General features: G+C 32.8%; 1 protein-coding gene across 1 annotated transcript; it reads right to left on the bottom strand.

Annotated features, from left to right (window-relative positions):
- Nucleotides 1-8166: 8166 nt before the first annotated feature.
- LOC115924447 (rho-related GTP-binding protein RhoA-B-like) lies at nt 8167-10113 on the bottom strand. Its single transcript, XM_030986530.1, has 3 exons — nt 10015-10113; nt 9798-9950; nt 8167-8954 (listed from the first exon to the last, which is right to left on the bottom strand). The coding sequence occupies exons 1-3, from the start codon at nt 10111-10113 to the stop codon at nt 8679-8681; spliced, it is 528 nt and encodes a 175-aa protein (XP_030842390.1). The 3' UTR covers nt 8167-8678.
- Nucleotides 10114-11302: the final 1189 nt, after the last annotated feature.

Raw genomic sequence — 11302 nt, 5'->3', positions numbered from 1 at the left:
TTAATGAATATTTTGTAGATGTGGGGTATAATTTGAATTGTTAATTTGATTTTTTTGATGATTCAGAGTGTATCAAGTGTATTGATATGAATGACAAGTCTATGTTCTTTAAACTTGTAACAAGTTCAGAAATTGAAGATATTGTTAAAAAACTAAAAAATAATACAAGTGCTGGATATGATGATGTTGATGTTAAAATTGTGAAAAGATGTATCTATTTATTAAGCAATCATTTATGTACAATATTTAATCAATGTCTTGAACAAGGAGTATTTCCAGATAAAATGAAAATAGCAAAAGTGATACCTGTTTTTAAAAATGGAGTGTCTGAAACAATGTCTAATTTTCGCCCTATATCCGTTTTAACAGTTTTTTCAAATTTTTTAGAAAAATGTATGTATAATAGATTGTATGCTTTTTTAACTAAGTGCAATATTATCAATAATAATCAGTATGGTTTTAAAGCTGGACATTCTACTTCATGTGCAATAATTGATTTTATTCATAAGGTAGCCTCTGCAATAGATAATGAAGTTATGCTTGGATTGTTTTTAGACCTTAGTAAGGCTTTTGACACGTTAGACCATCATATACTGTTGGTGAAATTATATCAATGTGGAATAAGGGGAATCGGTTTAGATCTTTTTAAAAGTTATTTGTTACGTCGTCATCAATTTGTTTCTATTGCTAATGTAAAATCAAATTACCAAGAAATCAAATGTGGAGTACCTCAAGGATCCATATTAGGGCCATTATTGTTTATTTTATATATCAATGATCTTCCCAGTGTGTCGAGAATTTTAAAATCAATTTTATTTGCCGACGATACAAGCATTTTTTTATTCCATCAAAATATACAATCACTTCAAGATATATTTAATCGAGAAATTAAGTTAATAAACACATGGTTTTCTGTAAATAAATTGTCAATTAATATAAGTTAGACACATTATATGATTTTTACTAATAAAAAATGTGACACTGATTCTATTATTATTCGTTTGTGTAATACAGAAATTAAACAGGTCTCTTCACTTAAATTTCTTGGCATAACCATTGATAATAAGTTGAAATGGACTGATCATAAATGCTGTTTGTAATGTATCATCGAAAAATATTGGTGTTATGTATAAATTAAAATCATTTCCTAAATGTATATTGAAGATGATATATAAAAGTTTGATATTACCATTTTTGTATTATGGAATACTTGCATGGGGGAATGCACATGAAACCCATATTAGGAAAGTGATTTTATTGCAAAAACGTGCAATTCGTACTATTTGTCATACTTCTTATCTTGCCCATTCACATCCACTTTTTAAAGAAATGAAAATATTGAATTTTACTGATATGTATAATTATCAATGTGCAATATTTATGTTCCAGTGCTATTTACAAATCCTTCCCAAATCACTTTTAAAACTTTTTATACTAAATTGTAATATACACCAGTATAGTACTAGAAATGCTGAGAATTTTCACTTGCCAATTATACATACAATTTCATATAAAGGTACAGTAATATTTAATGGACCTTGCTTATGGAGTACTATACCTCGTAAAATACGTGAATTGAAATTTGTTAACACTTTCAAATGTAAATACAAAAAATACTTTATGGACGTATATTGATATTAGCTACAGATTTTAACGTTTGTTAAATTCATTATATTTTACATGTAATTGTTGTTTGTTTCACTTTTTATCACAGCTTAACTTTTTATATTTGATTAATTGGTCAGCCGCATACAAGGACCACCTCCTTTCTGGCTGCTACCAGCATTAGCAATTTCCTTTGTATTATTCATGTTTGTAAATTGATTCTGTGTATTTCTGTGTTTATCTATGTTAGTAATTGTAATTGTGTGAAACTTTGTATACTGCTTTTGTTTTACCCTGTATGTTTTTTATTGCTTGGAAAAATAAATTGAATTGAAATTGAATTATGAGGTTGTAGATAAGACACAAAAAAGAAAAAAAATATATTCATTAAATTGTTGATAAAAAATGATATTCTATGTTTTGTTTTGTTGTCATGGTGAGTGTGTTTGTGTGTTAACCATAAATGAATAGGACATCCTGTTGTTGGGTGTTGCCACTCAATATTGTCCTGTCAGATAAGTATATTTATTTATTTATTTATTCATACATATTTATACAGGTACACAAGATCAGAAATAAATCTGTTTTACATATTGGACCTGGTATTAAAAGCATAGTATAAAAAGTACTAACAATGAGAATTCAGTATTCAGAATTCAAGTATAACAAAGTAAAATACAAAATAAATACAAAGTAACACAAAATATGGTAACATAACAATTCAGGTCCATAACAAAAGTGATTATAAATATGAATGGTGGCTACATATAATAATATCAAGTAGAAGTTAAAAGAACAAAATATAGTCATAATCAAATGCAAGGTTTCAGCTTAAGGGTTGGGGTCATTACAATGGATTCGATTTTGATTTTTTGTACAATTATTTGAAGACATCCAGCGACTGAGCATTTTGAAGGTTATTTGGTAAGCGATTCCATACTTTAGCACCGGAATATTTTAAAGACTGACAATAGAGTTGAATGTTTGGTTTAGGCGGCACAACATTAAGGGAATTGGCATTACGTGTATTCAGTCCATGTCTGTCGAAATACATTTCAATCTCATTGCATAAACGGGATGGTGCAAGACCGTGGACACATTGGTACATTAGTGTAGATAGAAAATAATCACGTCGATCCTCAATTGTTTGCCAAAACAGATTTTTCATCAGATCAAGACCAGAGATATTAGTATAATCATGATTACTTGTTACATGACGAGCTGCCCTTTTTTGGAGTCTCAATAGGGGTAATTTTAATTTATTAGGACAGTTATCCCAAACTGAGACAGCGTAATCAAGACAAGGTTGAATAGTAGATTTATATATCGTATTCAAAAGTGTCATGTTTAAGAATTTTAAGGGATTCATGAAAATCGTCAATTACACGGTGTAGACAGGTAATTGTAGAATGATGAGGGAGAAATGCATACTGGTCTACATTAATCATATCGTGTTCTTTTAAGTAGTTAAGTAATTGTAACTTCCTTCTCTATCATTTTAGATACGTGGCAAACTACGGAAATCGGGCGATAATTAGTGATGTCATCTTTATTACCTTTTCCTTTATATACAGGGGTAGTGCGGGCGATCTTCCAGTCACTAGGTATAACATCTGACCTGAGGCTAGCATTAAAAATCGAACATAAAGATTCGGATATGAGGGGAGCTGCCAGCCTGAGTAATTTGGTATCGAAATCTAATATATCAAGATGACTAATGTTATCAAGACAATTTAGATAGTTCAAAATTTTAGAGGCTTGAATTTCTTGAATTTCAAAAGTATGAATACATTTAGGGTGTTTCCAATCTATATTATTTTTGTGAACAAAACTTTTCAAGATTTCTTTGCCAATGTTAATGAAGTAATCATTGGTATCATTGCAGTCAAGGTTGCAGCTTTCTGTTTGATTATTCTGGTTTGTTACCTTTTGTATTTCTTTCCAAAGTTTTTTCGAGTCTGCTTTGTACTTATTTGTGATATCATTAAAATGGTTATGTTTATTTTTATTTATAAGACCAGTAATACGATTTCTTAATTTGCGATATTCTTTAAGAATTTCATTTGATTGCAAGGAATCAGATTTAGCTTTTAAATAATCTCTTTTATAAATCATCTTGACAATATCAGGTGTAATCCAAGGACATGTTTTATTTTTTACTCGGGTCGATTTCACTGGAGCACATTTATTACAAATATTAATAAAGGCATCTCATCATTCATTCCAAGCATCAATTACTGATCGATGCTGGCAGTCACTTTTACTGAGAGCATCTGAATTCTTGAAGGATTCAAGAAGTTTATTTTCATCAAAGGATTTGAAATTGCGGGACCGTTTGGTTTTATGCTCATTAATGGTGCCTTGAAAGCATAGACAAGTAAATATTAGGTAATGATCACTAATACTTATCTTAGCAACGTCACTAATCATATGTTTTTCAGGCATTGAGGTTTATATGATTAGGATTAGTCATATACTCGTATAGAATGACAGAAGTTGTTTTTTCTTCAAGAACATATTTGAACCAAAGTACCTTTCATGAGTTCACAAGGGTTATGTTTGAAGTTTGTGTATGACATGTATATACTGTAGTTGGGTGTGGTACATGTACATGGTATACAAAACTTGTTTTGTTACTTTCACTATTAGTTAGGAAGTGGGAATGAATAAGAATGGACCCAACAAACAAAACATAAAACTAAATAAAGCGATACAAGAGAAAAGAGGGTAGGGTTGATGGGATCTTAATACATTCGTAAAATAGTGCCAAATAATGCTTAGAATCTGAATGATATATTTTGCTACCCACTTTTCAAACAAACGAGTGTATTTTCGGGAAGTGATGGAATGCCTGTACATGTTTGTGGTTAAGAAATCAAACAAATTACAGGAAGTTTAAACAGCAGGAACGCATGGCACATTTTTTCACTCTGGTACTCCCCTAATTTTTGCACTCCCTTGATTTTGAGGCACTTAAATTTAAACTAAAATGCAATCCAATGAAATGTATATATATTCTGCTGAGTGCAAATTGCATTCTGACTTTTGGGTGAATGTATTAAATAGCTCATCGCCAAGTTAACTAATTTAAACACATTTTTTAAATGGGTCTATTTATTGTTGCTATGTCAGACAACTTTTAGGGCTGTCAAGGACAAGTTATGTTCAAGAAGTATCCTTAAAATTTGAAAACAATAGTAAATTGGTCTATTGTATCTGGAATTACAAAGATATTCATATTGGAGAATATATAGTGTACTAGAACACAGGTGTATAACGAAAGAGAGAGAGAGAGAGAGTGAGAGGGAGAGAAAGAGTGAGAGGGAAAGAAAGAGAGAGAGAGAGAGAGAGAGAGAGTGAGAGGGAGAGAAAGGGGAACTGAATTTAGACAATTAGGGCTTATTAAGAGTCGAAAACGGTGCAGCGAATCGTCTTCTATCTCTAATAATTAAATGAAACGTCAAAGCTTCCGCGCTTCGCGCGGGAGGGGGGGGGGGGGGGACTTCATTGAGACAATTAGGATTAAAGTCGAGAACGGTACAATAAATCGTCTTCTTTTCCTAATAATTTAAGGAAATGCCTAAGCTTAACGCCTAACACCCACACACCCCCTAATGATCGAGCGCGCTTGGCGCGCTCTTTAAGTGATTCGCTTGCTCACTACCGCCCTCCCTAAAATAAGATTCCGCGCCTGCATTAAAATATATAGCTTTGAGGCTGACTCAGTTGACGAAATTATTCGTAAATTTAAGTCGTCGAGGAAAATGACCATTTGCCCATACGCAAGTACTATAGATAGTCCATAGGAAAAACAATTTAGCCTTTGTGTTCTATTCTTAGACATTCGATCAATTCTATTTCAACGCGTATAATATACCAAGTAATGTTTTTGCTTTTTAATTTCTTTCATTATTATGTGTTTATACAGAAAACGTTAATGGGCTTAACATAATATAAAATCATAAACTATGAATTGTGGATGAAGAAAAAAAATATTAGGGTGAAGAATAGTTGTACACCATATTTCACTCCCATTTACATCTAGAACTTACTTAAAATTAAATTAACAGCCTATTTTGACATGTACTTCAAGGTATTATCATTGTCTATCTATTTGTACTTCGTCAAAATTTGATGGCAACAAAATTAAAGACAATATGAAAGAACGAAATACTATTCTATTTCGTTCTTTCATATTGTCTTTAATTGTGTTGCCATCCATCCCCCTGTTCTCAGTTGAAATGCAACAAATAAAATGTTTCAAAACATGTGTGTATGTGTGTATATAGTTCATATTATCAATTCACAATAGTTTTAAAGAATAACATTATGTAGATGAAGTAAGCAGGGAAACTTAAATGCATAATGACATTAAATTTATAATCCCCATTCACGGTCTGTTTTGGCTTAGCCTATAATCAACTATAGCTATAAATTAATTTGATAAGAACGTACTTGGTCTACATAATTATTATAAAATTCTGCTTCAGTGTTTTCTTCCTTCATAAAAGAAAAGGAAAACTTTTCATCCACTCTGCAAAATCGAGATTTGAATTGAGATTTGTCATGTTACCACTTTTTACGTTTACAAAGAAATACTTTTATATTCCATTATTGTTGCTTATGTAATAAATTTATTTACTGTTTTAATTACTTGTTTTATTCTCTGTTTGAATGGTCTATAACTCTAGGCCTATCTCTTTAATATAATCACCCTAAAGTGAATAAGACATAGTTCATAGTTCTTTAAAGTATCAGGAACAGCAGGTTATCAATAAAACAAACATAATTCAAAGTGTAATATTAATAATTAACATACAACTCTCGTCATTAACTAAAGAAATTCTATAAAAAGTTACTTATGTAAGATCATGTTTTGTACATGAAAAAAGAGGAGACCTTATGCTTGTTCGAACAAGATGTAAAAACAAGGAATTTCAAATCTAATTAGGCCTATAATGTTCGAATCCCCAGTAATGTTCATATACTTTACATGACAGATGATCTTATTAAATGAAATTAAAGAAAAGGTTGCTCTTAGTCGCTTTAAATTAGGGGATACTCTAATGTAGGATAATGGACATCTATTAAAAAAGAAAGGAGCACGTGACAGAGTAAAAAGGGCAATTATCAGAGGTGAAAATGGGGCACTCCTCGCACCTGGAAGAGGGCACTTACTAGAGATTTGTTTTTCTTGTCCTCTTACCGAGGTGTTTTATTTCACATATTTCACATTTCATATATATTTACATCAATTTACATTTTAACATAATAAAAAAATACAAAAGTAATTAAATAAATAGTTATAACCTTAACATTTCTTGAACAATTTCTTTGTGTTTCGTCAATAAATACTTTGTTTATTTGCTATGTAATATCGTAGTTTTAATTTGAAATTAATGAACAGACTTTTACTATTGAACTCTTTACCATCACACCGCAGTGTAATATACATTTTGTATATTATGTATTGTCCTAAAATTAACATGAAGTTTATCACAAAGTTTTCCCTTTTTTCAATAGAATAACCTATAACTAATGCTTTTTCATTAATATTTATTTGTTAATGAAAGTAATTATAATATAAATTTTCAATGATTTTCCAAAAAAATTCTAACCTTTTTACGTTTTAACAAGACATGAGTAGTTTCTGTTTCTTACATATATCACACTGGTCATTTTCCATTATACGCCATATGCATAAATTATGTTTTGATGGAAATATATTATGCAATATTTTAAAATTAACATGCTTTATCATATTATTTCCTATTTGTTGAAAATTAAAATTGAATGCTTTCTGCCAATTAAAAGAAAGAGGAAAGTTCAAGTAATATTCCCAGCAACGTGTAACATTTGGTTTTTGAAGTTTTAGTTTCAGGAGGGATAAATAAAAATGTTTCGTCTTGAAACTAGATATATCAACAAAATCCCCTGTAGCTACTTCGATTACATATGAATCGTTTTGTTTACTACTTAATTGAACCTTCTTTAGAACGTATAATTTATTTAACCAATAGCATGGGAAACATTTCTTCAATTTTGCGTATTCGAACTCAAATAATAATTGATGAATACCAACTTTACTATTTAACAGAATCGAGTCTATCCAACTACCATTTGTAATCACGTGCTTTACTTTACAAATTCCATCTACGTACCACTTTGAAAACAATAATATAGAATTTTAAAATTTAATATGACTGTTTTTCCATAATATCTCCTCTTCTATTACTGTTACCTCAACTAAACCTCAATATTTGAATTTTGACCATGCAACAAGAAGATTTTGATAAAACTCTGACAGTCCATTTTGTATACACAGCATTTTCATATCTTTCTTATTTAAATTACATCGTAAAATATCTGGAAAAATTCACCTATCTGTGTTTAATAGGGGAATCGATCAGGGATGAAAAGGGGGCATTTGTGTGAAGGGAAAAGGGCTCTTATTAAAAAGAAAAGGGGGCATTTTTCATAAGGAAAAGAGGCATTTATTTGAAGGGAAAAGGGAACACGTGTCAAAATAAAAGGGGCGCTTATCAGAGTTGAAAAGGGGCATTTATGAGAAGGGGGAAACGGCCTTTAATAAAAAGGAAATGGGAAAAAGGGGCAATTATACGAAGGGAAAATATGGGTTGTGTCGAAATGAAAAAGAGCGCTTACCACAGATAATGAAAAGGGGCACTTACCAGATGTTAATATAGGGGCATTTTTCTGAGGTGAAAAGCGGGCATTAATGAGAAGGGACACTTAACACAACGAAAATGGTCAATGTCAAAATAAAACGGGCACTTATCAGAAGTGAAAAGGGGCACTTATTAAAAGGAAAAGGGGCACTTGCCAAAGTAATATAGGGTACTCTTCCTATGTTAAAACGGGCACTTTCGGGGAACTTTCGGCCCCCCCCCTGCTTATGAAAAACTTATATGAGAATAGAAAAGTAACGTCTTGACGAATCAAAATAGTATACATGAAAAAATGTCTTCCTGAAGGACGTATATTGGTTAGATCAGCGATATTTACCCCCCCCCCCAGATAAGCCAATTGCGATATATCTAAGGTTCTTTTATTCACAAGAGGGTGCATTTTGACGACTTCTTCTTTTCATCCTGTTTTATTCCTGCCAATGCTACAGTCTCAAACACTTCTCTGATGCCTTTGTTTTCCTTGGCCGAGCATTCTAGATATGAAATGGCGCCGATCTTTTTTGCAAGGACCTGGGCATCCTCTGTTTTTACCGGTTCCTGATTCTTCTTTAACAATTCTTGTATTGTATCCTTGTCATTTTGAAGATCTTTCTTGTTCCCCACAAAAATGATAGGTGCCTTTGGGAGGTACTTCTTCACCTATTAAAAAAGGGATTTAAAAAACGTACAGACCATTGATAAAATATATTATGATCTGTGTATACTTGCTTCTACTGACTTGATTTTAGACAGCCATAATTATGTTCACTTCCGGTTCATAACTGTTTTGATATTCCTTTCATGCCAAGCAAAGGAAACCTGTTAAGTAAAACCGGTTACATTTTTTTTCACCACAGTCCCCTAGTCTACCAACTTCATTAAATGTTTTATAGGTATTGACGGTCCCATTTATTACAATTATACATATTAATGAGGGGGGGGGGTGCTCATTAGGGACATTACTAAGATATCATGCCCCTCTAAAAGGTGTAATAAGCTATTAAATAAAAGGTCACCAATCCCTAACGCTTATGATGTTTAAGACTTTTTAACATTTCAATAAGATGAGATCAACCGGAACGGGGCTGCCAACATTTGCCCCTGGCTTTCTTTCGTCAAAGGTTATTATTGCGATAGTTGTTTTTTTTTTGCAATGGGGTTTGGGTTAGGTTTAGGGTCAGGGTTGTGGTTAGGTAGAGGTAGTGGGTAACCTCCTAAATATAAATATCGCTAGATTGACTGGACTGATAGGCCCGAATTCACAAAGGAGGTTTGTCGACAAACCTCCTTTTGTTTCGACAAACCTCCTTTTGTTTTTTACAAACCAGGTTTGTAAAAAAGGCGTCAAAACGCGTCATATGACGTACATAAACCTCGGTTTGTCGACAAACCTCCTTTGTGAATTCGGGCCATAGTGTTTGGTCCATGCAGGGTCGGGTTGAAGATAAGAATTTCAGTTAATCTACATTAGGATATTGACTGCGGAGAACCGTTATGCCTCACCTCTGGTATCCATTTCTCCGAGATGTCTTCAAATCTGTCGGGTCGATCAAACGAGAAGCAAAGAAGTACAACGTCCGTCTTGGGGTATGCGAATGCAGTTCTCAGTCTTCCATACAATTCTTGACTTGGTGTATCCCATATTCCCAGCTCAACCTATAGCAATCGTGATAAATGAGACTGGTGCTACAATCAAATACTATATTGAGTAAATGTATACATCTCGAGGGTCGAATCTGTCTTTGACGAATGCAGTTTGGAGACTTGTTTTCCCGCATTGGCTCCCAACTATGGACACATCCGTCCTGATAGTAGCCATTCTCTAGTTCAACACTGAAATAAAATAACACAAATTATAACACCAGGCAGTTATTATTAGGCCTACCTATATATTCGTCACGCTTGTGTTGAAATATAATATACTGTATATTAAAGTCAGTTTAGATTTATCTGTTTGAATAATAATTTGTAAGAATTAAGCAGAACTTTAAAGAAGAGAAGAAAAAAGAAGAGGAAGAAGAAAAAGAAGATGCAGAAGAAGAAGGAGAAGAACAAGAAAATGAAGAAGACGAAGAAGAAGAAGAAGAAGAAGAAGAAGAAGAAGAAGAAGTAGAAGGAAAAGGAGAAGCAGGAGAAGCAGAACTAAAGCAGAGGAAAAGAATGAGAAGAAGAAAACGAAGAATAAGGAGAAGAAAGAGTACAGAGGAGGAGGAGAAGGAGGAGGAGGAGGAGGAGAAGAAGACAAGCTTAGAGGCACGATGGAACAACAATGAGATACAGCATCAGAATAAGTTCAATACGGCTCTTAAACGATACGTGCTTCAATGACCCCCCCCCCTTAATTTACAAACCTCCCTCACTCAAATCACACTTGTGTCCTCGTGAAATTCAGAAAGAAACATTCATGAGTGCTACTATACTCACCAATAAAAGTTGTAATGTAAGGCATAATGAGAAAAAAATTGTGGAAATCAGCCCATGTCCATGATTGCAATGTTAGCAGTACAGTTAGAGTACGTCTTGTTTCAAACACAATAAAATAGTAATAATACGGGAGTCCGGGACTGAACGGAAATAATGATGTTCAAGTTTAGGCCTGCAGTTCCGTTGACACTATTCAAACATCGTGGCCCGAATTCACAAAGGAGGTTGAGTACAATCCTTTTATACCTTTGCACCCAACGTATGCGATCTAAAAATAGGCGAGCTCTAATATTTTGGTTTACAAAGCATTTGATGCACTTTATGAGTTTAGATAGTTTGAAAATAACAGAAATCAAGACTAGTCTTCCAATCTTTATATTGTGTATGCTCATCATAAACGTATGCATCATAACAAGACAGGATAGATAATTGACCATGAAGATCAAGAGAGCGAGAGAGAGAGAGAGAGAGAGAGGGAGAGAGAGAGAGAGAGAGAGAGAATTATATCAGAGAGCCTAAGGGTATTACAAAAATTTAAAAAATGACGCTACTTATCACGCGTTGTATACGTTGTCAGTTACATT

The sequence above is a fragment of the Strongylocentrotus purpuratus genome, unplaced genomic scaffold (assembly GCF_000002235.5).
Source record: "Strongylocentrotus purpuratus isolate Spur 01 unplaced genomic scaffold, Spur_5.0 spur5_contig_838, whole genome shotgun sequence".
Lineage (NCBI taxonomy): Eukaryota > Metazoa > Echinodermata > Echinoidea > Camarodonta > Strongylocentrotidae > Strongylocentrotus > Strongylocentrotus purpuratus.
The sequence above is the reverse complement of the archived record's forward strand: the minus strand, read 5'-3'. Positions and strand labels throughout refer to the sequence as shown.

Coding starts and splice junctions, on each gene's coding strand:
- LOC115924447 (XM_030986530.1), bottom strand. CDS start 10,113: ATGGCTACTATCAGGACGGATGTGTCCATAGTTGGGAGCCAATGCGGG. Junction 9,951..10,014: donor ACAGATTCGACCCTCGAGAT/GTATACATTTAC, acceptor CGATTGCTATAG/GTTGAGCTGGGAATATGGGA. Junction 8,955..9,797: donor CGGAGAAATGGATACCAGAG/GTGAGGCATAAC, acceptor CTTTTTTAATAG/GTGAAGAAGTACCTCCCAAA.